At 43.8% G+C, this 27769-nt stretch overlaps 1 protein-coding gene across 1 annotated transcript in view; it reads left to right on the plus strand.

Moving 5' to 3' along the window:
• The window catches only part of PSEN1 (presenilin 1), a 126189-nt gene extending 99218 nt beyond the window's left edge, over positions 1-26971 (plus strand). Inside the window, exons 9-12 of the mRNA XM_075330797.1 lie at positions 1259-1345; positions 6814-6984; positions 23678-23796; positions 25736-26971. Coding sequence (XP_075186912.1) covers positions 1259-1345; positions 6814-6984; positions 23678-23796; positions 25736-25891 — 533 coding nt within the window. The 3' untranslated portion in view covers positions 25892-26971. The remainder of the gene's footprint in view (positions 1-1258; positions 1346-6813; positions 6985-23677; positions 23797-25735) is intronic.
• Positions 26972-27769: the final 798 nt, after the last annotated feature.

Consider the following 27769-nt stretch of genomic DNA (forward strand, 5'->3'; position numbering starts at 1 on the left):
ACAATCTGTGTTGTGTTTATTGTTTACTGTTCCTTGCCTAGGTTACTGCCCACCTCTGTTTCCTAGGTAAGGAGCTCAGTGGTTTACAAGCTCTTTTCTGTAAGGCTTGTAAGCGCTGCTCTGAAGTTGGCCAGATCGCTGTTTCGATGCCCCTGTGCTCCACAGATACGGTTTCTTATGGTATCATTGGAGGGTTCACAGTTTGGACCATCGATGCTACAATGCCAGAATTCTAACGTGAAGCATTAGGAGCACATCGGTTCCTGGCCGGCAGGATTGTTGGAGGCTGCGGAGCAGTGATAAGAATAAGGGTACTTTCACACTTGCGTTCAGCGCAGTCCGTCACTATGGAGAATAGCGCAGTCCATTAACGCAGCATGTAACTTTTTTTGAGCAGCGCAATCCGTAGGATTTCACTGCGCATGCTTTTTTTTTTAAAATCACAAACTTCATTTTGTCTCTTGGTGGCCGAACGTTCAGCTGAGTGCCCGGCTGCCGACATGTGAGAGCTCTCAGCTGAGCGCCCGGCAGCCGGCCTTTGAGAGCGCTCAGCTGAGTGCCCGGCAGCCGGCCTTTGAGAGCGCTCAGCTGAGTGCCCGGCCGCCGGCATGTGAGAGCGCTCAGCTGAGCGCCCGGCCGCCAGCATGTGAGAGCGCTCAGCTGAGCGCCCGGCCGCCGGCATGTGAGAGCTCTCAGCTGAGCGCCCGGCCGCCGGCATATGAGCGATCTCAACTGAGCTCCCGGCCGCCGGCATGTGAGAGCACTCAGCTGAGCAGCCGGCCGCCGGCATGTGCGAGCTCTCAGCTGAGCGCCCGGCCACCGGCATGTGCGAGCTCTCAGCTGAACGCCGGCCGCCGGCATGTGAGAGCTCTCAGCTGAGCGCCCGGCCGCCGGCTATTGAGTGCTCTCAGCTGAGCGCCCGGCAGCCGGCTTTCTAGAGTGATCATCTGAGCGCCCGGCCACCGGGTGATCAGCTGATCATTCACAATAGTCTGCTGCCGGTAAAACTGTAAAGAAGAAAAAAAAATTAAAAAAAGCTTTCCGCTGTTTTGCAGGATCCGTTGCATCCGTTGTGTCATTATATGCAACGCATCCGTTGCATCCGTCACACAACGCAATGCTACGGATGCCGTTCAACGCAAGTGTGAAACTAGCCTAGGCCATTTTAATGTATCCGTTTGAGAACTATTTTGGTTTGCTAAAATAAATCAGTAATATGTCCTAATATATTATCAATTTTTTGTTCTGTTGTCTTCAGCTACAATGATCTGGTTAGTGAAGATGGCCGACGGAGATCCAGGATTTACACAAAGTGGGACAAAGCAACCTTCACAACACTCGCAAGGTAGGGGTGAGCTCAGTGGTGATTGACATGTGCACATGGTGTTTGCAGTCTCTCCTGGGTTTTGTATACAGACAATGTCCATATTTTGGCAAATTCTTATGGTAAAGACAGTGACTTTATGTTCCAAAAAAAGAGCAAGCATCTAAACAGTTACTTGTCTTAGATACCTGCCATTTAACTACACTCCTTTTTAGATATTCTAAGAATGACTACAATTGATTTTGTTTAGTTCTCTCCTTTGAAAGGAATTAGCCCGTGGTCACATTGTGAAGTTTCTCCATTTATTTGAAGCATGTGATTGAGCCGTGGATGCTGTGACCACTTGTCTTGTCAAAGGCTAAGCGTAGACCTAAACATATTTGCAAAGGTGGAAACGTTCTTTGTGGCCGAAGACTCCCATCCTCTGAAGGTTATGGTCTTACAGGATGCTTGTTTGTTTTTTGTTTGTCACTTTTGATCTGGTAGCAGATTCCATGCTATGATCATTGCTTCTGAAATTGTAAGTGGCTTTAAATAATCCTACCTTATGGCGTGCGTCATGGGTAGGTAATGATCAGTCTACAACGATTGTTAAAATGGGGGATTTATCGGGCATAAATATTTGATGACCAATCTTTAGGGTATGACATCAATATAACATCAATGAGGTCCAGCACATGAGGCCCACACTAATTTTTGAGATTTGCCGGGTGTCAACACTGTAAATGGAACTGCTGAGCGCAGCTCCGTTACAGGTGTAGCCATTGCCGGGCGCATGAGACTGCGCATACAGCCTATTTAGGTTGCGCAGGTGATTCTTCCCCCCCCCCCCCCCCCAAGATCTCACATCCATACATACCATTGTTAGGTTTGTTGTGTTCCCCAACCCGGCCTCATAAGCAAGGAGCAGCTACCAAGACTCGACAAGAGCCATACTTGGCCTAAGAAGGACATCAACTCCATAAGATGGTCAAAAGTTCCCTGACTGCTGTGTTTGGTACCATCATGAACTCTTCAGAGCCATTGTCAGACCTTGCGCTGGTACTGTGGACCTTGGCTCCTTCTGGTGCAATATATATAATATGTATGGCCGTTTCTGCATGACAAATACATCAGTGACTGGACATCACGTTCTTCAGACCTGAATGCAATTGAGAACCTACGGGACATTATACAAGTACAGTGCCTTACGAAAGTATTCGGCCCCCTTGAATTTTTCAACTTTTTCCCACATTTGAGGCTTCAAACCTAAAGATAAGAATTTAAATTTTATGGTTAAGAAACAACAACAAGTGGGACACAATTGTGAAGTTAAACAAAATTTATTGCTTATTTTAAACTTTTTTAAAAAAAATAAATAGCTGAAAATTGGGGCGTGCAATATTATTCATCCCCTTTTGAGTTAATACTTTGTAGTGCCCCCTTTTACTGTGATTACAGCTGTAAGTCGCTTGGGGTATGTGTCTATCAGTTTTGCACATCGAGAGACTGAAATTCTCGCCCATTCTTCCTTTGCAAACAGCTGGACCTGAGTGAGGTTGGATGGAGGCGTTTGTGAACAGCAGCTTTCAGCTCTTTCCACAGATTCTCAATTGGATTCAGGTCTGGACTTAAGGGTACTTTACACACTGCGACATCGCTAGCGATCTCATTAGTGATGTGATATTCTAGATCGCAAGTGCGATCTTTTGAGGTCGCACATAGGTCATTTTACGCATGTACGATCTCGAAAGATCTCACTTGCGAGCTAGAATTTCACATCGCTAGCAAGATCGCTAGCGATGTCGCAGTGTGTAAAGTACCCTTTAGACTTGGTCATTCTAACACCTGGATACGTTTACTTGTGAACCATTCCATTGTAGATTTTGCTTTATGTTTGGGATCATTGTCTTGTTGGAAGACAAATCTCCTTCCCAGTCTCAGGTCTTTTGCAGACTCCAACAGGTTTTCTTCAAGAATGGTCCTGTAGTTGGCTCCATCCATCTTCCCATCAATTTTAACCATCTTCCCTGTCCCTGCTGAAGAAAAGCAGGCCCAAACCATGATGCTGCCACCACCATGTTTGACAGTGGGGTTGGTGTGTTCAGGGTGATGAGCTGTGTTGCTTTTACACCAAACATATAGTTTGGCATTGTTTCCAAATAGTTTGATTTTGGTTTCATCTGAGCAGAGCACCTTCTTCCACATGTTTGGTGTCTCCCAGGTGGCTTGTGGCAAACTTTTAATTACACTTTTTATGGATATCTTTGAGAAATGGCTTTCTCCTTGCCACTCTTCCATAAAGGCCAGATTTGTGCAGTGTACAATTGATTGTTGTCCTATGTCCCACCTCAGCTGTAGATCTCTGCTGTTCATCCAGAGTGATCCAGAGTGATCAGTCTCTGATCAGTCTTCTTGTTTGAGATGAAAGTTTGGATGGACGGCCGGGTCTTGGTAGATTTGCAGTGGTATGATTCTTCTTCCATTTCAATATGATCGCTTGCACAGTGCTCCTTGGGATGTTTAAAGTTTTGGAAATCTTTTTGTAACCAAATCCGGCTTTAAACGTCTCCACAACAGTATCACGGACCTGCCTGTTGTGTTCCTTGGTCTTCATGATGCTATCTGTGCTTTAAACGGAACCCTGAGACTATCACAGGCAGGTGCATTTATACGGAGAGTTGATTACACACAGGGGATTATATTTATCATCATCAGTCATTTAGGACAACATTGGATCATTCAGAGATCCTCAATGAACTTCTGGAGGGAGTTTGCTGCACTGAAAGTAAAGGGGATGAATAATATTGCACACCCCAATTTTCAGTTATTTATTTTTTAAAAAAGTTTAAAATGAGCAATAAATTTCATTCAACTTCAGAATTGTGTCCCAGTTGTTGATTCTTCACCATAATATTACAGTTTTTATCTTTGTTTGAAGCCTGAAATGTGGGAAAAGGTTGAAAAATTCAAGGGGGCCGAATACTTTCACAAGGCACTGTACATCTCCATAAATTAGAATATCATCAAAAAGTTAATTTATTTCAGTAATTCAATACAAAAAGTGAAACGCATATATTATATAGTCATTACACACAGAGTAATCTATTTCACGTGTTTATTTCTGTTAATATTGATTATTATGGCTTACAGCCAATGAAAACCCAAAAGTCATTATCTCAGAAAATTGGAATAATTACCACAAAACACCTGCAAAGGCTTCCTAAGCATTGAAATTGGTCCCTTAGTCTGGTTCAGTAGGCTACACAATCATGAGGAAGACTGCTGACTTGATAGTTATCCAAAAGGCAGTCATTGACACACTCCACAAGGAGAGTAAGCCACAAAAGGTCATTGCTAAAGAAGCTGGCTGTTCAGAGTGCTGTATCCAAACATATTAATGGAAAGTTGAGTGGAAGGAAAGTGTTGTAGAAAAAGGTGCACAAGCAACCGGGATAACCACAGCCTTGATAGGATTCTTAAGAAAAGGCCATTCAAAAATTTGGGGGAGATTCACAAGGAGTGGACGGCTGCTGGAGTCAGTGCATCAAGAGCCACCAGACACAGACGTATCCAGGACATGGGCTACAAGTGTCACATTTCTTTTGTCAAGCCACTCATGACCAATAGACAACGCCAGAAGCGTCTTACCTGGGCCAAGGAGGAAAAGAACTGGACTGTTCTCAGTGGTCCAAGGTGGTGTTTTTAGATGAAAGTAACTTTTGCATTTCATTTGGAAATCGCGGTCCCAGAGTCTGGAGGAAGAGTGGAGAGACCACAATCCAAGCTGCTTGAGGTCTAGTGTGAAGTGTCCACAATCAGTGATGGTTTGGGGAGCCATGTCCTCTGCTGGTGTAGGTCCACTGTGTTTTATCAAGACCAAGGTCAGTGCAGCCGTCTACCAGGATATTTTAGAGCACTTCATGCTTCCCTCTGCAGACAAGCTTTTTGGAGATGTAAATGTAATTTTCCAGCAGGACTTAGCCCCTGTCCACAATGCCAAAAGTACCAATACCTGGTTTACTAACCACAGTATCACTGTGCTTGATTGGCCAGCAAACTCGCCTGACCTAAACCCCATAGAGAATCTATGAGAGACACCAGAGCCAACAATGCAGACGAGCTGAAGGCGGCTATCAAAGCAACCTGGGCTTCCATAACACCTCAGCAGTGCCACAGGCTGATCGCCTCCATGCCACATTGCCACATTGATGCTGTAATTCATGCAAAAGGAGCCCCGACCAAGTATTGAGGCATTTACTGTACAGACTTTTCAGTAGACGCCAACATTTCTGAGTTTATTTTTTCAGTTGGTCTTATATTCTAATTTTTTGAGAGAATAACTTTTGAGTTTTCATTGGCTGTAAACCATAATCATCAACATTAACAGAAATAAACATTTGAAATAGATTCCTCTGTGTGTAATGACTCTATATAATATATAGGAATAGATCCCTCTGTGTGTAATGACCCCATATAATATATAGGAATAGATCACTCTGTGTGTAATGACCCCATATAATATATAGGAATAGATCCCTCTGTGTGTAATGACTATATAATATATAGGAATAGATCCCACTGTGTGTAATGACTCTATATAATATATAAGAATAGATCCCTCTGTGTGTAATGACTATATAATATATAGGAATAGATCCCACTGTGTGTAATGACTCTATATAATATATAGGAATAGATCCCTCTGTGTGTAATGACTCTATATAATATATAGGAATAGATCCCTCTGTGTGTAATGACTCTATATAATGTGTTTTCCTTTTTGTATTAAACAACTTAAATAAATTAACTTTTTGATGATATTCTAATTTATTGAGTTGCACCAGTATATGCATGCATACAATACTGCCAATAACCTCCACAGACTGTCCAGGAGCAATTGCTGCCCTGATCCAGATCTGGGAGGAGATCGACCAGTTCACCATCTACTGTCTTTATCAGGAGCTCGGCCAAGAGTGGGTGACATACACACTACGGAGTCACATTATGAGCCTTGGTGTGACACCCAGAACACAGTCGCCCCCTGCAGGAGCACTCGGGGCTGGGGAGAGCGCTCAGCACTGACACATGCAGGACTAGAGGAAAGGCAGAAAGATTCAAACACGTCCTTGGTTGGATCTTCTGAACCGATAACTCTCAGGGCGGAAATTGCAAATACTAACTTTAGGATACATAAGAAAATAACAACTTGTTTTCTAATTTGAAAAATGGATGAAATTTGAAATAAGACATGAATTGGATGCTGATTTTTGGGACATTTTCCTACATGGGGAAACAAATACCTTAGACACCTGAGGAAGGCTGAATGTAACTGAAACGCATTGTGGTTTTAATACGTTTTTATTTATTTTTTTTTTATCATCTTTTTAATTCATCAACTCACATTAATTATCCATTGTGTTTCTAATAGACTAGTTTTTGTATTTTGCCTGTTTTTTTTTTATTTGCATTTATTTTATATATTTTTTTTTTCATAATATCTCCCATAGTTCCGGTAGAGTCAGGTGGCGAGACTGCTACGTTGGATGATGGAGGTTTTGATCCTGATTGGGAAGTACAGAGGAATGCCAGAATCGGCCCTCTGAACTCTACTCCCGAGTCACGGGCAGCTGTACAAGCTCTACCTAGTAATGCTCCTCCGAGTGAAGACCCTGAAGAACGTAAGTGTTCAGATGTTTTATCAATGAACACCAAAATGAAATGAAAAATAAAAAAGTAAATAAATTCAGGAGCATTAAATGAAAGACCCCACTACTGCACATACACCAAGTAATGATTAGGAGGAGGGTTTGCTCATCTCTTGTCATTATTGTTGTCAACATATGCTAAAAAAAAATAGGGATAAGCTGCCCTCCATGTAAGATCTGATCAGCCATTAACAAAAGATTGATTGGATTGTTTACTTAGGGCAGTCATGGCGAACCTTTTACAGGCCGAGTGCCGAAACTATAGGCCTAAACCCATTTTTTTTTTCCAAAGTGCCAACCAATCCTATTATGTAGATAATTGATTTTAATCTTACCTTTGCAGTCTTCTCTTCAGCAGGGGGCATCACGCTCATGCATGCTTACCACACATTGAAGCTGAGCCCCTGCCCTTTCCAGTTGGATTGATCTTTCTGGAAAAAAATTGCAGCATATTAGACAGAGATTTTAGCCTGGAATGCTATCAGATGTCACCCTGTAATCCACATCTAGATTTCAAAGTCTGAACATCCTGAAATCCCATAAAGATGTAGGAGTTGCTCCCCTCCCCTTTCATTGTGTAGTTCTGTCCCCCTTCCTGGGCCACTTCCTGGTAAACATGTCCCCCATCCGTATATATATTTCCTACATTCTGGTATATTTGTCCCCATCATGGTCCCAACCTGGTAAATGTACCCCATTCCTGGTAAATGTCCTCCACTCTGATAAATGTACCCCATCCTGGTAAATGTACCCCATCATTGTAAATGTATCCCATCCTGGCATGTTCCCCCATGCTGTTAAATGACCCCATCCTGGTAAATGTACCTCATCCAGGCATGTTCCCCTATCCTGGTAAATGTCCCCTTTCCTGGTAAATGTACCCCATCCTGATAAATGTCACCCTTCCTGCTAAATGTTCCCCATCCTGGCATTTGTCCTCATCCTGGCATGTTCATGTACCCCCATCCTGGCATGTTTCCCCCCATCCTGGTAAATGTATCCCCCATCCTGCTAAATGTACCCCATCCTGGCATGTTTCCCCCATCCTTGCAGCCATGTTTCCCCCCAATCCTTGCAGCCATGTTTCCCCCCAATCCTTGCAGCCATGTTTTCCACCCAATCCTTGCATCCATGTTTTCCAACCAATCCTTGCAGCCATGTTTCCCCCCAATCCTTGCAGCCATGTTTCCCCCCAATCCTTGCAGCCATGTTTCCCCCCAATCCTTGCAGCCATGTTTCCCCCCAATCCTTGCAGCCATGTTTCCCCCCAATCCTTGCAGCCATGTTTCCCCCCAATCCTTGCTGCCATGTTTCCCCCCAATCCTTGCAGCCATGTTTCCCCCCAATCCTTGCAGCCATGTTTCCCCCCAATCCTTGCAGCCATATTTCCCCCCCCAATCCTTGCAGCCATATTTCCCCCCCCAATCCTTGCAGCCATATTTCCCCCCCCAATCCTTGCAGCCATATTCCCCCCCCCCAATCCTTGCAGCCATGTTTCCCCCAATCCTTGCAGCCATGTTTCCCCCCAATCCTTGCAGCCATGTTTCCCCCCCCCAATCCTTGCAGCCATATTTCCCCCCCCAATCCTTGCAGCCATATTTCCCCCCCCAATCCTTGCAGCCATATTTCCCCCCCCAATCCTTGCAGCCATGTTTCCCCCCAATGCTTGCAGCCATGTTTCCCCCCCCCAATCCTTGCAGCCATGTTTACCCCATCTTTGCACGTTACCCCCATCTTTACACGTTTCCCCCATCCTTGCCCATGTATGCGCTCTGTTTGCTTGCCCCGCGCTCCCCATGCTTGCCCCACGCTCCCCATGCTTGCCCCGCGCTGGCTCTGTCCCCCGTGCTCCCCATGTTTGCCCCGCACTGGCTTTGTCCCCCACACCTTGGCACAGCCGCACACAGCTTAAAAATAAAATAAAAAATAAAAAAAACTCACCTTGCAGCAGCCGCTCCATCGCTGCGTCCTCAGTTAATTCAGTTCCCGCGCGGCCACAAGACACCGGCGCCGCCTACTGATGCTCCTCCGTCTCCTAGGCAACAGGCCTGCGGCTTAGGAGAGGAGGCGTGTCAGAGGCAGGAGAAATGTCTCCTCTGCTCTAACACCACTTTGCCCTGTCGGCGCGACCACACCAACAGTGCAAAGTGGCTGAATGTGGCGACAGCGCGCGTGCCAGCACAAAGGGCTCTGCGTGCCCAGTCTGGCACGCGTGCCATAGGTTCGCCATCACTGACCTAGGGTAAAGATTGGGAACAAGCATTCCTGTGAATGTTTCCTCAACAGATCATCGGCTCATATAAAAGGTCCTAAAAGGCACTGTACGCTATGGACAAACGCTTACAAGCTATAGTCCTCCTTGTAAAATAAGAACCCCTTATGCTCACCTCTTGTACCGGTGCCATTCTAGCCATGTCTGGGCTGGGTCTCCCAAGGCTCGCATGACATTACAACATGTGAGCCCGGCAGCCAGTCAGCAACAATTACTGTGCTCTCACATCCATCAGACAATCCTCAGATATCTAGGGGATGTTGGAGCACTCTGTCACAGGGGGCAATGCACCTAGGATTTCACTGAGTTGAGCGCCCTCGTTGGCTGCCGGCAGTGTTTTCTCTGGCTGGTCTCCCCGAGATCAGTGACTGTTTTGTCTTGTTGGTCTACTAGACATTGCTCCCACCTAGCCAGAATCCTACTCCACACTAATGAGCAGCAATACCCCGAAACAGCTGTCTGTGGATGGATACCTGGCCTTGGTATTTCCCTTGTCATATCTTTAAACTCGTCAAAGAGTTGGATATTGACTAAAAGGGCCACTTAATATGGTGGTTATGGTGGTCTCCTAAAAAGAGCCACTCCTTGGCTAGGTCCTTCCCGGAGGGATATCTGGCTAGTTTTTGTGTTGAGACTCCTAACAGAGGCTCCACGGACTTTTTTGATTTGCAGATTTCCCAGGGGGCAATGCACCTAGGAATTCACTGTGTGGAGCTCCCTCGTTGACTGCCGGCAGTGTTTTCCCTGGCTGGTCTCCCCGAAATCAGTGATTGTTTTGTCTTACAGGGTAAGTAATGACAGAACAAAGGCCCCTAGATAGGCCCTCGATGCGACAACCTGCGCTGTCCCTTATCTCGGAGATAGGCTTGATGGTAGTCAGGTCTGAGCCACCAGTGTAATCCTAACTCCTGTCAGAGCCCTGATCTTACTCTCCTCTCCCCCACCCTTGGGGTGGCCTGGAAAACCCAATAACAAAACCCCACAGAAACAATACGGACAAGGGAGAACGAAAACTTGTATATACTGCACTCAAACACAAAAGAGAGACTATACGTGTACAGGGTAATAAAGAAAAGGGAAGGAAATAACCACACAACAGGGGAACGTCCACACCACTTAAAATCACAAAACAGATCACCATAAACAGGATCATAACTAAGACCGGATTCGCTGGAGCTATGCTGAAGCTATAATCGGCACTGAATAGCAAGGTCGCAAATTTTTTATAGGAAGGAAACTGCTGTGATTGGTAATTGGCAACCTGAGCCCCTAGCAGAGTTCCCCTGGTCAGAAGGAATTAACCCCTGCAGGACTGAGGAACAGAGCACATAAAACAGCCGATGCCCTGCTCTGGCTGAACAACTAGGAGACATCAGGTAGCCTGTTAGGCTCTGCAGTGTGAACAGAGCCTGATGCCGATGTGACACCTAATGAATCTGGACCTGAACACTGCATGACCCACTGCAACCCATTAGCGGCTGCTGATTGGCTACAGCACTTATGCGGCATAACAATATCACGCAAGCCTTGGTAGACCTAGCACCAACATCACTGGAACAGCACCGGTGTGGCATGTGAATGTAAGTCGATTTAGGTTTCTTCTCACTATGCTCTCCACCACCTCTCCTGTTGCTATCCCTCCGCCTTTGATTGATGTTTCCTATGTGGACATAGTCTACATCAATCCAACCCGGAGGGCGGTGATTTCGGGCCAAGCACAGTCCGTGGATGCCCATTGGACCGCTCCTGTAGCAGGGGATAATTCTAAAAACTGTTTTCCATTGTTTTATGTGCTACTGTTCGAATGTAAACTGGTCGAAGGCACATGCCTTGTGATAGTGGTGGCAGCAGTGCGTAAAGGGAAAACCGGATGACAACTTTGTTCTCTTTACTCATCTCACCAGGTTTATCTTACTTTACATGTAATTATGCAGTTTCTACATAATTTCTCATTCTTTTTTTTTTTCTGTACATATTTATAGAACTGGATCAATACTTGATTGTGTAAGAATTAAAGGGAAGCTGTCAGCACTTTTTCGGCCTATAAGCTGTGGCCACCACCACCGGGCTCTTATATAATGCATGTTAGAATACTGTATATAAGAGCCCAGGCCACTGTGTAGAACATAAAAAACACTTTATAATACTTACCGAACGGTCTCTCTGCGGTGGAATAGGGTCTTATGGGCGTCTCCGTTGTCCGGTGCGGGTGTCTCCCTTTCGGCCATCTTCATCCTCTCTCTGAAGCCTGGGTGCATGACGCTGCTACGTCATACACACTCGTCGGTCGTGTGTAGGCGCACTTTAATACTTTGAACTGCCCTGCTCAGAGTAGATCAAAGTGCGCCTGCGAAGGACCGGAATGCCGGCGAGTGTGGATGACGTCGGACCCATCATGCACTGCAGCTAGAGAAAGAGGAGCACAAATATGGCCGAAAGAGGCAGCACCGGACAACGGAGATGCCCATTAGGCCCTATTTCACCGCAGCGCGACCGTTAGGTAAGTATTATAAAGTGTTTTTTATGTTATACCCCCGGCCTGGGCTCTTATATACAGCATGTTAGAATGCTGTATATAAGAGCCCAGTGGTGGTGGCCGCAGCTTATAGCCAAAAAAGTGGTGACAGGTTCCCTTTAAATTAAACATGCACATTGACTACATGTATACCGGGAAGTCACAGTGCTCATTATGGGGAGACCCAGCATTTGGGGGCACTTACTAGTCTTATCTCTGCAGCTATGTATCCCACACCCAATTTTGCTACTAAGCAAATCTGTCTAAGATGATTAGTGCTCCCAGGCGTGTGCTGTTACAGGACACATTTTTTTTTTTTTTATGAAACCTTTTTTCCTATAGGCAATGTAATGAGATTCTTTTGGGCTGTCTCATAGCCCCCGGCACGTTTCGCAGGAATGTGCAGAAGGTCTGAGTGAGCGCAGGACAGACACATACCTATTCGATGTTACTGTGCAGATGTCCCATGGGTTTATGACTCAAGAACTGCTTTAGGACTATACTGTATACATTCTCCAATGCTCCGCTCAGTGTTTTCTGTATAGTGTCTGCTCACCCTAGGCTGCACTTATGTGGCAATCATTTTCTGAGTCTATGATCTTAATTTTAACTCTTTATGCTTTGTGCCTACTCATCCGTACATTTACATCTGCAGAATTCAAGCTCCAATTCTGGAGATATTCTAAGACTCCCAGTATGGGAAACTGCCTCTACAATACAGGCTGTTATATAATCTCTATTCGCTGACAGATATGTAGGAAATGTTAAATGTGCGACTGACCCCTATAGCTATGAAGTGTTTTGAGTTTTTTTTTTGTTTTTCCTGTGATTAAAAATAGTGGTAGAAGGGATGAGGGATAGGAGCTTCAGCAGATGCCCATTCACTTCCAGGGCTGTGCATTAGCATTCATGCATACAGTGCCATAACTACAGTCTGATGGGCCCCGGTGCAGAGTTTGAGCCTGGGCCCCCCCTCGTCAGATATATTGGCCATTGTAGCATTCTAAATCCTATAAAGACATACAAGTTGCCCCCCCCCCTCCCCATTTTATTGTGTAGTAATGTCCTCCATCCTGGGCCACTTCCTGGCAAATAAGTCCACATTATGGCCCCATCCTGGTGTATAACTCGATCATGGCTATATCCTGGCATATACTGTATGTCCACCATCATGGCCCCATCCAGGTGTGTGTGTATGTATGTATGTGTGTATATATGTATGCGTGTATGTATGTGCATGTATGTGTGTGTGTGTGTGTGTGTGTGTGTGTGTGTGTGTGTGTATATATATATATATATATATATATATATATATATATATATATATATATATATATATATATATATATATATATATATATAACCTCCCAAAGTATCCAATCAAGAAAAAAGGGCCCAAAGGTTCCCCTGACACGTACAGAATGGTGCATGATTTGAGAGCTGTCAATGCTGTCACTGAGAGTGTAACACCAATTGTTCCAAACCCACATACCTTACTGTCACAAATTCCAGGGACCTCCAAATGTTTTACAGTAATTGATTTGGCAAATGCATTTTTCTCTGTGCCTCTACACCCTGACTGTCAGTATCTTTTTGCCTTCACACATGAGGGGAAACAGTACATGTGGACAGTCCTCCCGCAAGGAGGAATGAATTCACCTACCATTTATTCTACAGCGATGGCAGGAATTCTGGAGCGGTGGCAACCGCCTCATCCACAGGTTACGCTATTGCAGTACGTGGATGACCTTTTGCTCTGCTGTCCAAACCAGACGTCCTGCAAGGAAGCCACAATTTCTTTGCTGTGTTTTCTAGCAGAGAATGGTTGCAAAGTTTCACGTGAAAAATTACAGTACTGTAAGCAAAAGGTAACATTTTTGGGTCACTGTATCTCTGAAGGTACAAGACACCTGACTGAGGAGAGAAAACAAGCAGTCCAAAGTCTCTCCTTACCCAGGTCCCACCGGCAACTGCGCACCTTTTTGGGCTTAGTGTCATACTGCAGGCCTTGGATAAGGTCTGCCTCGCAAATGATGCAACCCCTCTATGATTGTCTGTCATCTGACCCCTTTGACCTCACTCAGGAAGCTATTGATTCCTTTCATTCCCTTAAACTACTCATTGTATCTACCCCGGCCCTGGGTATTCCAAATTACAATCAACCATTTTTCTTGTTTTGCACAGAACAGGGAGGGCATGCGACAGCCGTCCTCGCACAGCAACATGGTGACACACAAATACCAATAGCTTACTACTCAGCGCGATTGGACCCAGTTGTCAGAGGGTCACCCACATGTGTCCGTGCTGTAGCGGCTGCTGCAGTACTGCTAGGGAAAGCTTGCGAGATCACATTGACATTTCCCTTAACAATTTACTCCCCGCATGACATTCATGCTATACTTGTGCAAGTCCAACCAAAACACCTGTCTATAGCCAGACAGCTCAAACTTGAATGTGCCCTTCTGATTCCTGAGTATGTCACCCTCAAGAGGTGTAATGTTCTGAATCCGGCCACCCTTTTGCCAGTAGATTCAGAAAAGGGGGAATTGGTGACAATGGTAGCAAGTGAGGATGAATACTTTGATATGACGCACGAACATGACTTCATAGAGCTGATGAGTCAGGAGACAGCAGGTTTTTCACATGTCTATGATACACCTATTCCTAATGCAGATTTTGAGTTTTTTGTAGATGGCTCCAGATACCACCTGGATGGGAGATTCTACACTGGATATGCAGTAGTATCCTCACATGAGGTAATCCGAGCTGAACCACTCCCGCCGCACATGTCCGCGCAGGACGCATTTACTGAAGAGGTGCAGCATTGTGGATATAAAGAGACCACAGCGGGAGATAAGGTGTATTATGAATGTTTTAATGCACCAAAAGCAGGAATTGTGACTGCTACCGCCCCCCCTTCACATAAGCAGAAACCCAGACCAGATGAATGGACTTGTAAACATTGTAGTCAGAAAAACCCAGACTGGAGAGGTACTTGTGCTACGTGTAATGTTACTCGCCCTAAGCAGATTGCACTAAATCCTGTTCGAACCAGATCACATGTGATGACAGAGGACGCTGACTCTGAGACAGAGGTAGTGAAGGAATTGAGTTTTGCGGAGGAAGCTGACGGTGAGGAAAGGAAAGAAGAACATTTAGAGACCATAATAATCCTTGAGCCTGTCTCTTATTCCGTAGGCTCCATGACTATGAACTACCATCAGATATACTTACTAATAACAATAAAATATCTTTAATAAAGAAATATAGAAACTATTAACCCTTCTATATCAATTTCCCCCTTTTGTAAATGGTATAACCTTCACTACAGGGTCAGTAGGCGTCCAAACAGGAGCTGCTGGCTCATGGGCCTAATACCCATGAGGGGTCTTCCTACCACTTCACCCATCCACCCTCAGTGTGGACACCTACTCCCGGTCAGCAGAGGCCATTTGGGGTCCGTAGTAAACTACAGAGGGTTCAATGCTGGGACTCTTAGAACATACATTATTCATTAGTTTAGGTAATGCATATATCAATGTATGTTCTAAGAGTCCCAGCATTGAACCCTCTGTAGTTTACTACGGACCCCAAATGGCCTCTGCTGACCGGGAGTAGGTGTCCACACTGAGGGTGGATGGGTGTAGTGGTAGGAAGACCCCTCATGGGTATTAGGCCCATGAGCCAGCAGCTCCTGTTTGGACGCCTACTGACCCTGTAGTGAAGGTTATACCATTTACAAAAGGGGGAAATTGATATAGAAGGGTTAATAGTTTCTATATTTCTTTATTAAAGATATTTTATTGTTATTAGTAAGTATATCTGATGGTAGTTCATAGTCATGGAGCCTACGGAATAAGAGACAGGCTCAAGGATTATTATGGTCTCTAAATGTTCTTCTTATCTTCTTCTTATCTCATATGCATGACTCTACATTTTTGTTTTGCTAAAACTTAAAGGTCATATGAGCAACTAGTAAAGTCCAGCTAGATGTTTTTTTCTTTTTTTTTGCAATATCACATTGATCTGTAAATGGTATAAATAAACTGTACTTTGATTAAATAAACAGAAGAAATTGATCATGCCCACATGGATGCTGGTCTTTTCTCTCCGAGCGCTCGATCTGGATTAAGGTCTGAAGAGGCCTAATTTAGAGGACCTCACTGGTGATCCCATAAGCTGACTTGTGAAAAAACAGAACAGCTACAATATATATATATATATATATATATATATATATATATATATATATATATATATATATATATATATATATATATTAATTTGTTATATACATACACACACATGTGTGTACATATCATACATATATATGTGTGTGTGTGTATATATATATATATATATATATATATATATATAAAAAAAGGAATGTATGACCCCCCCCATGTTGCTCATCCTGGTATATATATGAGGCCGTGATGGCACCATATATGTCTTGGTATATAGGTCCCCATCATGGCACCATCCTGGTATATAGCCCCTCTTCCTGGTATGTAAACTCTATCCTGGTATATAGCCCCCTCATCCTGGTATGTAGTCCCCATCATGCTATATAGCCCACTACCACACAGCACACAGTAAAAAAAAAAAAAGTAAACGACTGTACTATGTGATTACTTTCATAATGAGACATATGGAATTTTGTATAGAGAGCTAGGATGGATATATAGATAGATCGATGTACAGACATAGGATGAATGGACAGACTAGACAGCACATAACACATTATTCACATTTTACTCGCCATCTTCATGGCCTCCTGGAGTTCAGAGGGTCTTTAGAAGCAACTTCTCCGGCCACAGCAGTGCAGGCGCCCCTCCCTCCTCTGTGTGGTGAACACTGGAGCAGACAGGACACACCGGAGGAGAGGGCGACCTGTGCTGGAGCCTTGTGTACCGCAGGATTAGCAAATGACAGTAAGCTGCTGCTCCCTGAGGCGCCCCATCTGCTGTCTGCAGGAAGGGGCCCTGTGCGACTAGTGGCCATGGTACTCGCCTACCCTGCGCTCCCCTGGCATCCTCCTTTGACGCTCAGAACTGACCAGCATGTAAACTGCGCACCGCATGACATCAGTGTCACGCGCGGCCAATTACAGCACCGGCAGCTCTCAGCATATTCTCTGCTGCCCATGCGCACGATCGTGTGTGTGGGGAGCAATGAATATTCACGGCCTTAATCGGCGGTCGGCACATCGCAGAACAGGGACCTGACAGGTCTCAGTGCTCCAATGTATGTCAGCTGGATGCGTGCCGTCAGACACACATCTAGCTGAAGCAGGGGCCGGTTGCAGTGGAGACCTCTGCGACCACGGATGTTACGCCCCTGAATGCATATGCACTGCTTTCCCCGCCCACCAGCACTTGGTTGCAGTCAGACACATCCCCACCCTGAGTGACAGCGTGTCAGCTGACTGGTTCCAATCACAGATGCTATGCGCATTTATCGTCGTATAAAAATAAATAAAATTGGTTTAGGGTTCCCCCATATTATTATACCCAGCACATATAAAGCATATGGCTGCAGCCCCCAGCTGTGCACTTATCTTGGCTGCGTATCAAAATAAGAGGAACCGCATGCGTTGTTGTTTTATTTTAAATATTTAAATAAATAACAAAAAAAACTGCATCCAGTTCTCCCCCCACCCCCCCCATCCTAATTTTGAAACCCAGCCATGATAAAGCCTGACAGCTGAGGTCTGGTATTCTCAGGCTGGGGAGACCCATGGTTTATGGGAGCCCCCCAGCCTAAAAATAGCAGCCTGCAGCAGCCAAGGATTGTTGCATCCATTAGATGCGACAATCCCAGCACCTTACCCGTCTGTTCTCTATTTACCCTGGTGCGGTGGCAGTCGGTGTAATAAGGGGTTAATGGCAGCCCACAGCTGCCACTGAGCCCTTGATTAGTAATAGGATGTGTTTGAGACCCTCCCCATACCTAATCTCAAAGTGAAAAGAAATAAACAAACACAGAAAAATATATTTATTTGAAATAAAAGACAAAAAAAACACTTTCACCACCCCCAAAACATCCCTGGTCTGACATCCACACGAGGTCCCACAATAAGTCAGCTCTGCTACATCTAAAATTACAGTGCGCGATTATGGAACATGTCCGCACGTTGTAACTGCAGGCAGAGACTGAGCCGCGATCAGCGGTGACGTCACTCAGTTAAATTGTGGTCACAGCTGAAGGTTCCCTCGGTCTAAATAGTTGCAAGTCAGATTTATGTATGAGATGGCCAAGATGATTGTGTGTAAACTGATGGTAGTTTCACACTCACAGATGTGGTGGATGGTGAGATATGGAGCCTGAAGGTCAAATATTCTAAACAATGTTATCCCTTTGGTCATTAGTGTACAATTTCCTAGTATAGCTTTGAAAACGGAGCTTTGATTTCAAATAAAAACCTAAATCATTTGGTCCAAGCCACCGAGCCAAAGGTAAATCAAGTATACTGGTTATAATAAAAAAAAAATACAATGATTAAACCTATAAAAGAATTCCATAAAGTTTTTATTTGTTCAGAATCCTTTGGCAGTCAATGACTGCCTTAAGTCTGGAAGCCATGGACGTCACCATCGCTGGGTTCCCACCTTTACCTTTGGATTATCAACTAGGGAATGAGTGGTTGTGTTTACTTACATTAATCAGACTGTATCTAAAAAAAAAAAAAAAAAAGTTGCTCCAAAATACAGCAAGTGATAGTGTTACGGGAAGAAGTAAAAATAAATTATATAGTACAATATGGGATCTGCCCCCTGGTGAAGCGATGGCGAAACGAAACGCTCGTTGGCACAAACAGCTGAGGTGATGTGGTTTGTTCAGTCTTGTGTGATTTCCTATATAGATGAATCAGGACTGGTTCACTCCTGTGTGTGTGTGTGTGTGTGTGTGTGTATGTATGTATGTATGTATGTATGTATGTATGTGTATATATTTTATATATATATATATATATATATATATATATATATATATATATATATATATATATATATATAGATGAATCAGGACTGGTTCACTCCTGTGTGTGTGTGTGTATGTATGTATATGTGTATATATATATGTATGTATATGTATATATATATATATAGATAGATAGATAGATAGATAGATAGATAGATAGATATAGATATGGATAGATATAGATATATGATATATCATATACATCTGTGTATTTGTATGCATGTGTATGTATATATGTGCATGTATATATGCATGTGTATGTATATATATATATATATATATATATATAAAATAGTGTGTGTGCATGTATGTGTGTGTATATATATATATATATATATATATATATATGTGTGTGTATATATATATATATATATATATATATATATATATATATATATATATATATAAAATATTTAATGTATGTCGTTTTTTACTTTTTTTTTATCACTTTTCCAGACAAAGCATTTTTTTTTCCCTATAGATCTACGTGTTAATGATGACATTTGGCTATTGTAGAATGGAATCTGCCATTTTGTGAATTCATCCTTCCCTTTTACTCTTCCATTATATTATAATACCTTTACTATTATTTGTGGTATGTTTAGTCTTTCTTCATAGGGTCGATTTTAAAATACTAATATCTGAATAATATTTGTCGAAATTTCTACAGTAAATTATGAAAACTGACTACGTTAAACCTGCTGGTGTGAGCGTGAAAGTGGCCAAATGAATCTTTCCCATCTCCACCCTTCCCTCTTTACTATGACTTGGCAGGCAGCAGAGCACAGTGACCTTTGATGCTGTCAGAGACGCTCTGCCCGCGGCTCTGTACGTACCATCTCTATTCACTCATCTTATCTTGAGTGTTAAAAAAATAAATAAAAATCCTACCTCTGCTCCAGTTTGTGTGACTGCACATAGCCTTTGTGACCATTTTAGCAGTTATTTCCTGAAGAAGGAGCCTCTGTGCTCTGAAAGCTTACTAATATAATTTTTCTGGTTAGCCTATAAAGGTATCACTCCTAAAATACTTTTGTCATTCTTGGGACATGGGCAAGAAAAATCAATTGAAATACTAACATGGTACCACAATATTACCCTGTATTGCACATTAGCAGTTATTTCCCAAATATTACAAAAGAACACGAAGGCGCAAAGGCCCAAAATAGGGTCTTATTTGGTAAAACAAAAAAAAAATGAACAAAAGAGAGGTATACTGACCTTTTTAAGCTGTGTGACACACCACAAGCCATGCGTCTAATAGAGTAGCTGCTGCAGATACACGAGTGCACAGGACAGTGCAGACAATGCAAAAAAAGGACAGAAGACTTGTTCACTCCGCGCTGCTGCTGAAGACTTTGCAAGGGAAGATCCAGAACACAGCAGTGGAGATGAGTGGTTTTTATTCAATGGATTTCAAAGCCATTACAAGTTTCTTCTTCAAGAAAGAAAAAAACGTTCTCTCTCTCTGGTGTGTCCTGAATCTTCCCTTGGAAAGTTTTCAGCAGCAGCGTCTTTTGTCCTTTACCCTAGATATTACGTCAGATCACATTGCAGCAGATGTGGTAAGTTGGTGTTAACCCCTTCACGACCAATGACGGATCTATCCGTCATGGATCGTGTGAGCTTAATCCCCACCCCCTGCCTCAGGCAGGTCACGCCGATCCGCGCACATATCAGCTGTTTTCAACATCTGACATGTGTGCCTGCATGTTACGAGTGGAATCGCTTCCACCTGCAACATTTAACCCCTTACATCTCGCTGCCAAACTTTGGCAGCGAGATGTATATGCGCACGGCCATTATTTTCACTTACCAACGCCCCCACCAGAAGTCACGTGCGTGATCACGTGACTTTCGGTGGTTGCCACGGTAGCACAGGATCATGTGATGACGCCTGTAGCTATCATGTGTCACTTTCGGTTTCACTCGGCGTGGAGCCGAGTGAATCAGAAAGTGATCATATCTGCTGTTTACAGCTGTGTAGCTGTGATCAGCAGATAGGGCACAGCGATCACATTGTTGTTCCATATAGCCCCCTAGGGGGACTAGTAAAATAATAAAAAAAATAAATAAAAAAATGAATTTTTTTTAAAAAAAAAAATAAAAAAAAACCTAAAAGTTCAAACCACCCCCCTTTCACCCCATTGAAAATTAAGGGGTTAAAAAAATAAAAACTATACACATATTTAGTATCGCTGCATTCAGAAATGCCCAATCTATCAAAATATAAAATCCATTAATCTGATTAGTAAATGGCGTAGCAGCAAAAAGATTCCAAACGCCAAAACTACGGTTTTTTTTGTCGCCGCAAGTTTTATGCAAAATGCAATAAAAGGCGATCAAAGCGTAGCATCTGCACAAAACTGGTACCATTAAAAATGTCAGCTCGAGACGCAAAAAATAAGCGGTTACTGAGCCATAGATCCCAAAAAATGAAACCGCTACAGGTTTCGGAAAATGGCGCAAAACGTATGCCACTTTTATTGGACAAGCTTGTGAATTTTTTTTAACCCCTTAGATACAAGTAAATACATGTTTGGTGTTTACAAACTTGCACCGACCTCCGGCATCACAACGACACATCAGTATTACCATATAGTGAACACTGTGAATAAAACATCCCAAAAACTATTGTGCGATCACACTTTTTTTGCAGTTTTTCCACACTTTGAATTTTCTTGCTGTTTTCCAGTACACCATATGGTAAAACGTATGGTTTCATTTAAAGGGAACCTGTCAGCAGAAATTTCGCCCAAAACCTAAAAGATTCCCCCTCTGCAGCTCCTGGGCTGCATTCTAGAAAGGTCCCTGTTATTATTGTGCCCCATGTGAGACCAAAATAAAGGCTTTATAAAGTGGTACCTTTTTGTATTCAGATACTGTAAATGTGACACGGGGGCGGGCTCTCTGCCGTCCGTTATTCTGCCTCCTGGTCCTGTATGCCGCCCCCATCGCTCCTTTCCATAGCTGATGCACCGCCCACTGCTCCAGCCGTCCCCGCGCATGCCCAGTGCCAGTCTCACGGGACTGAGCAGTGTGACCGCTGGTGACGTGTGCGCAGGCAAGTGATTATGGGCGGGGCTGTGATTGTTATCAGCAAGTACCCGCCCATAATCTCGTGAGCGCGCAAACCTCACCAGCGGTCACACTGTGCTCAGGGTAGTGCTAGACTGTATGGGCTGCTTCCAGGGATGACGTCCCTTTTGTCACGCGATAGGGGCGTGTTCAAAATACTATCGCGTGACAAAAGGGACGTCATCCCTGGAAGCAGCCCATACAGTCTAGCACTACCCTGAGCACAGTGTGTCTGACCGCTGGTGAGGTTTGCGCGCTCACGAGATTATGGGCGGGTACTTGCTGATAACAATCACAGCCCCGCCCATAATCACTTGCCTGCGCACACGTCACCAGCGGTCACACTGCTCAGTCCCGTGAGACTGGCACTGGGCATGCGCGGGGATGGCTGGAGCAGTGGGCGGTGCATCAGCTATGGAAAGGAGCGATGGGGGCGGCATACAGGACCAGGAGGCAGAATAACGGACGGCAGAGACCCCGCCCCCGTGTCACATTTACACTATCTGAATACAAAAAGGTACCACTTTATAAAGCCTTTATTTTGGTCTCACATGGAGCACAATAATAACAGGGACCTTTCTAGAATGCAGCCCAGGAGCTGCAGAGGGGGGAATCTTTTAGGTTTTGGGCGAAATTTCTGCTGACAGGTTCCCTTTAAAAGTACAACTCGTCCCGCAAAAAACAAGCCCTCATATGGCAAGATTGACGGAAAAATAAAAAAGTTACGGCTCTCGGAAGAAGGGGAGCAAAAAACAAAAATGCAAAAACGGAAAACGCTCTGGGGCTGAAGGGGTTAATTGGCTAAAAACAAATTTAATGGGTTCTCTCAAACTTCGGATGTGGGATCTTTGTGGCTGTAGGTCATAGGTTGTCGTAGACCAGGAGTTGTCCGGGTGAATCCCGTTTTTTCTTTTTCAATTCTGCTAAATAGAGACATGTTTGGAAATTCTTCTGCATGTCCATAAAGGGGTTGTCATGTGAAAATGCATAACCTATCCACAGGATTGGTTTATCTGTGGGGGTCCAACCCTTTGAACCCCCACCTATCCTTAGAATGGGGGCACTGTATCCTGATTAGTCTGGAGCAGCGATGCACATGCTCGGCAGCTGATCCATTCATGGTCTGTGGAGCTGCCGAGTGCTGCACTCCACCTCCGGCAGCCCCATGCGGAATGATTGGAGCCGTGGTCAGGCATCTGACCTGTCTCTGTATTTTGCAATAAGGAGAAAAAATATTTGATGAACTCCTTGGCTTCAATATGTCTTAGTACAACGTCCTCCCTTAAGTGGACCGAGAAAGTAAGTGTTGTTTTTTTCCATCTGAAAATGACAAATATGACACTGTTTTTTGAGCTTTCTGATTGATGGATGGTTTTTTTTCTTGCCCTTTTTACTTCTAGATTTAGTACACTTTTTAAAGTCAGAGTAATAGTGACAAGTCATAACAGCAGGACCCCTTGACCTTCTGAAAGCAAATGATGCCTCTAAACCCTGACGCCATCCTATGGATTCCTAAATAATTTACTTGACCTTTTGACTCATGACTTCGAAGTACGCTTTGCTTTTTGGCTCACATGGTCACATCTGTGTAGAGCTGACAGTCTTTCTACAATTTGGACTATAACTTGGGAATGTGCAGATGTATTTGTGTATTTGGCCTCGTCTTAAAACACTTGTAGAAATAAATTATTTTATAGGAAGTAAATAGCAAGAATTGGAAGTAAAAGGGACACTCTTCTTCCCCAATCTTTCTACAATTACTAGATCTATGGTTATTTTTGTTCTTATATTTTTACCTTTTTTTTTCTATTTTCAAGGGGGTGTGAAACTTGGACTTGGAGACTTCATCTTCTACAGTGTCCTTGTGGGAAAAGCTTCAGCCACGGCCAGTGGGGACTGGAATACGACCCTGGCTTGTTTTGTCGCCATACTCATTGTAAGTGATTTGGTTCTTTTTGTACCTTAATGCTTCCATCCTTGTTGGACATACTACAAGGACTAACCATGCTGCTCAATCCATAGAGTAACGAGTCCAAAATCAGGTCATTCCTTGTCCCTCATCTCTATCAGTGGTTTTAGAATAGTTGTACTTTTCTTCCCGAACCAGTGCTACTCTTACAACCTCTTGGCGATCATGTGACCACTGCAGCCCATCAGCCTGCTATTCAGCAGCCTTCTCTCTTTTGCTTTTATGGAATGAAGTGAAGTGCTTTCCTTCATCTTGACCACCAATATTTGCAAGCAGAGAAGGTAGGACCACCATACTTCTGTCCACTGGATGCGTTATTGTCACGATGACCGTGGGAGAGTGAGAATTGAGGCTCCTAGACTGGCCCTCAAACTAGGGGGGCCCTGACTATTCCTTATCTCAGTTACCTCTGATGGTGAGGATGTCTGACCCGCCAGCCTGACCCTGTTCCTGACTAGCCTGACCCTGTTCCTGACTAGCCTGACCCTGTTCCTGACTAGCCTGAACCTGTTCCTGACTAGCCTGACCCTGTTCCTGACTAGCCTGACCCTGTTCCTGACCAGCCTGACCCTATTCCTGACCAGCCTGACCCTGCTCCTGACCAGCCTGACCCTGCTCCTGACCAGCCTGACCCTGCTCCTGACCAGCCCTTATCGAATACCCCCTCCTTCCCTACTCCTGGGATGAGGGGAGGGGGACAGGAGCGTTTTAACACAATCAGTGATAAACTGGGGAAACTAAAGGCCCCTTTACACACTGCAACATCTCTAGCGATATCGCTGTAACGTCACCGGTTTTGTGACGTAATAGCGACCTCCCCAGCGACATTGCAGTGTGTGAAACGCATCGGCGACCTGGCCCCCGCTGTGAGGTCGCTGATCGCTACATATCTCTCAGGAACATTTTTTGGTCCTTTGTTTCCCACTGCGCAGCAAGCATCGTTGTGTTTGACACTGTTACAACGACATCGTTAGTGACCTCCCTTTCAAATAGCTCCTTTGACACGTCCCCAACGACCAGAGAGGTCGTTCTGCAGGTCCGTATCGCTGCTGCGTCGTTGGCCAGGTCTGCGTGTTTGACAGCTCATCAGCGACTCACCAGGGACCAGGTCGGCCAGGTCGGGATCGCTGGTGGGATCGCTAGAAAGTCTCAGAGTGTATAGGGGACTTAAGACTCACGCAACACGCTCATATAGAACAATCAAACAACAAGTGTTAAGGAAGAAAACTAAAGCAGGGAAGAAATAACCAGACAACGGGAGGAATTCCACAGCACACCAAACTACGTGCAGTAAATTACCAGTTACTGACAGACAACAGCACACAGACCAGCTTAGCAAAAAGCTATAGTCTGCATGCAAAGACAGATTCCTCCATCTTAAAAAGGTGGGGAGTAACTGTGATGGATCGCCCGCGATATGTGATCCAAAAGGTAAACAGCAGGCTAACAGAGATGGACTCCTGCTAGTCTGGTTACTAATGAGCACACAGCGGGTCAACGCCCGAGCCTGCCTGTGCAACTCAGAAGCACCAGAGAGAGCATAAAACAGACCCCAGGAGAAGGAACCTACTTTGCTGTGGGTAGTTTTTGTTTTTTTTTTTGTTTTTATTTTTACGTCTACAAGCTGCCTATTATTATTATTGTTGCACCATAACCTTTGAATTATAGTTTAAGGTGAGTCTTAACTTTTCAGACTTCTTTCGGGGGGATAATTATTATTTCAGGGATGTGAAGTAATCGCATAGGATGGTTGGAAAGATGGTTGCACCTTTGGTCAATACTTATGTTCGTTCTAATTAGTCATTCCATAACATTCTTCTCCTGTACAGTTCCCTCTTGAATCTCTTTAATTATGTGGGACAAGTCCATTGGTGTCTAACATTGGTTAATCATGCTGTCTTCACAGGGCCTGTGCCTTACCCTACTGCTTCTTGCAATCTTCAAGAAGGCGTTGCCAGCGCTTCCCATCTCCATTACCTTTGGACTTGTATTCTACTTTGCTACAGACAACTTAGTGCGGCCGTTTATGGATCAGTTGGCATTGCATCAGTTTTATGTTTAACTTTTTTGTTTTGTTTTTTTGTGGACAACTTTTTTTTTTTATTTTTTTTTTTATTATTTTGGACTTATGATTCCGTCGACATGATAGTTCATGGGTGCATACAGGAAGAGCATTTTGCTTTTCTGATTTTTTTTTTTTTTCTTTTTCTTTGCCCCCAAGTCGAAGGGTTTGAGAAATTACTCCCTTAAGTGCTAAGAAGGCAGCAAATCTGTGTATTGTTTGTTTTTTGGCCAGTTTTCATCTAGTTTTCAAACCTAGAACTATGATGGTTAAAGGTTTTCAGAATGATTGCATTCCTTTACCAGCAAAAAAATTAAAAATTTCCCGTGTAATATGCAATGTGTACAGAAGAGTCAAAAAGTAAGCAAAGATAAGAAATCCGACCAAAGGATGGTAAAACGGTTACGATCAACATTGGGGATTTTTAGCTAAATGCCATAAAGAAATACAAAAGCCAAACTGAGAGTGGGGGCATTTGTGGCTGAAATCCCTATGGAGCAGGGAGCACAAGTACTTTAATTTGAAGCAATACTCTCTGGAACAAATATGATCTTCCTGTAATAAAACACTATTGGTAAATGCCAATACTTTACCGTTAACTTCTGCCTCAACCAATTTTTTTTTTTCTTCCTGAAATAGCAATGCAAAAGTATTTACCGGGAGGACGTGCGGTCTTATACAGTCTGTGCTGGTGTTAAGACACTTGTAGAAAGAAACCACATTTATATTTTATTACCTAGATGTCGCACTACAGCAACAGAAGGGGAAATACATTTTTTTATTCCATTTTTCTGTGCTATAATTCAGCATTTTTTTTCTCTTTTTATTTTCCTTGTATATTACACCGTTTTTGGATGTCAGTGGTGACTCAAATGAACAGAGGTTTCGATAAACAGAAAAGATCTACTTGGAAGATGTCGATATCTGAAAATTAGGGAGAGTATATGATGAACCAAATCTCAGATCGTCGCACTGCAGATGCCTTCTATAGGGAGCGGTTTGTTTTGCAGGCTCAGGATGGTGATAATATACGTACTTCACTCTAACAGACTATAATAAACTACTGTTTTCATGCTTTTATTTACTTTGCCTGCTTTAAAGAGTGTCACACTGGAAAATGAATGACTGCCATTAAATGTTTTGGGGGGTTTTGTTCTATTTTTTTTTTTTATTTGATTTCTTTAAAAAGGGAGAAAGTTAATAAAAGATATTGGTCTGTTTCCATGAGATTGTGCCTGTCCAAAGTCGCAGTATTCAACACACAAAATTGTCCACTCTATTTTTATGCTGAGCTCCTAGTTAGTACATTGCCGATTTGATATAAAGTGTACCTAAATCACAAATGGAACTGCTGAGCGCAGCTTCATTCCAAGTATAGCGGACGCAAATGGGTACTCCAGCACAGCTCCTGTGTTTTTGCGTAGAAGCTGCATTATAATCCAATCTGCCTGTCATGGTTGACGGACAGTCCTTTGGTGTCAGGCTGCAGAAGGTCGCTGCATTTGGCTGTACAAACTGGGTATATTCCATTCTTACTTCCTTGGTTTAAATGGAGTTCTATGTATCTTCCCTTTTGTACCCTGCGGATATCTTGGCAGTACAGCTGCAAATCTTTATCCCCACTCCCTCTGTCTATATATACCCCTCTGTCTATATATACCTGTATTTCCCCTTGGTTTGTTGCCGGTGATAGTGTTTACTCCTATGTTGTCCAGATTGCAAGCAGTTGGATTGGAATCTCCTGTCCTAACATGTCGTTGTATGTTGTTGTCATTCTCCCAAAGTCATCTTGCAGATAAGTTGTCCATTTGCATTACCCTGCTTGTTTTCCCTGTGTGTTCTTTAGGTGTTAGTGGGGTTGACTAGTGCTCATCCTGT

The sequence above is a fragment of the Anomaloglossus baeobatrachus genome, chromosome 12 (genome assembly GCF_048569485.1).
Source record: "Anomaloglossus baeobatrachus isolate aAnoBae1 chromosome 12, aAnoBae1.hap1, whole genome shotgun sequence".
Classification (NCBI taxonomy): domain Eukaryota; kingdom Metazoa; phylum Chordata; class Amphibia; order Anura; family Aromobatidae; genus Anomaloglossus; species Anomaloglossus baeobatrachus.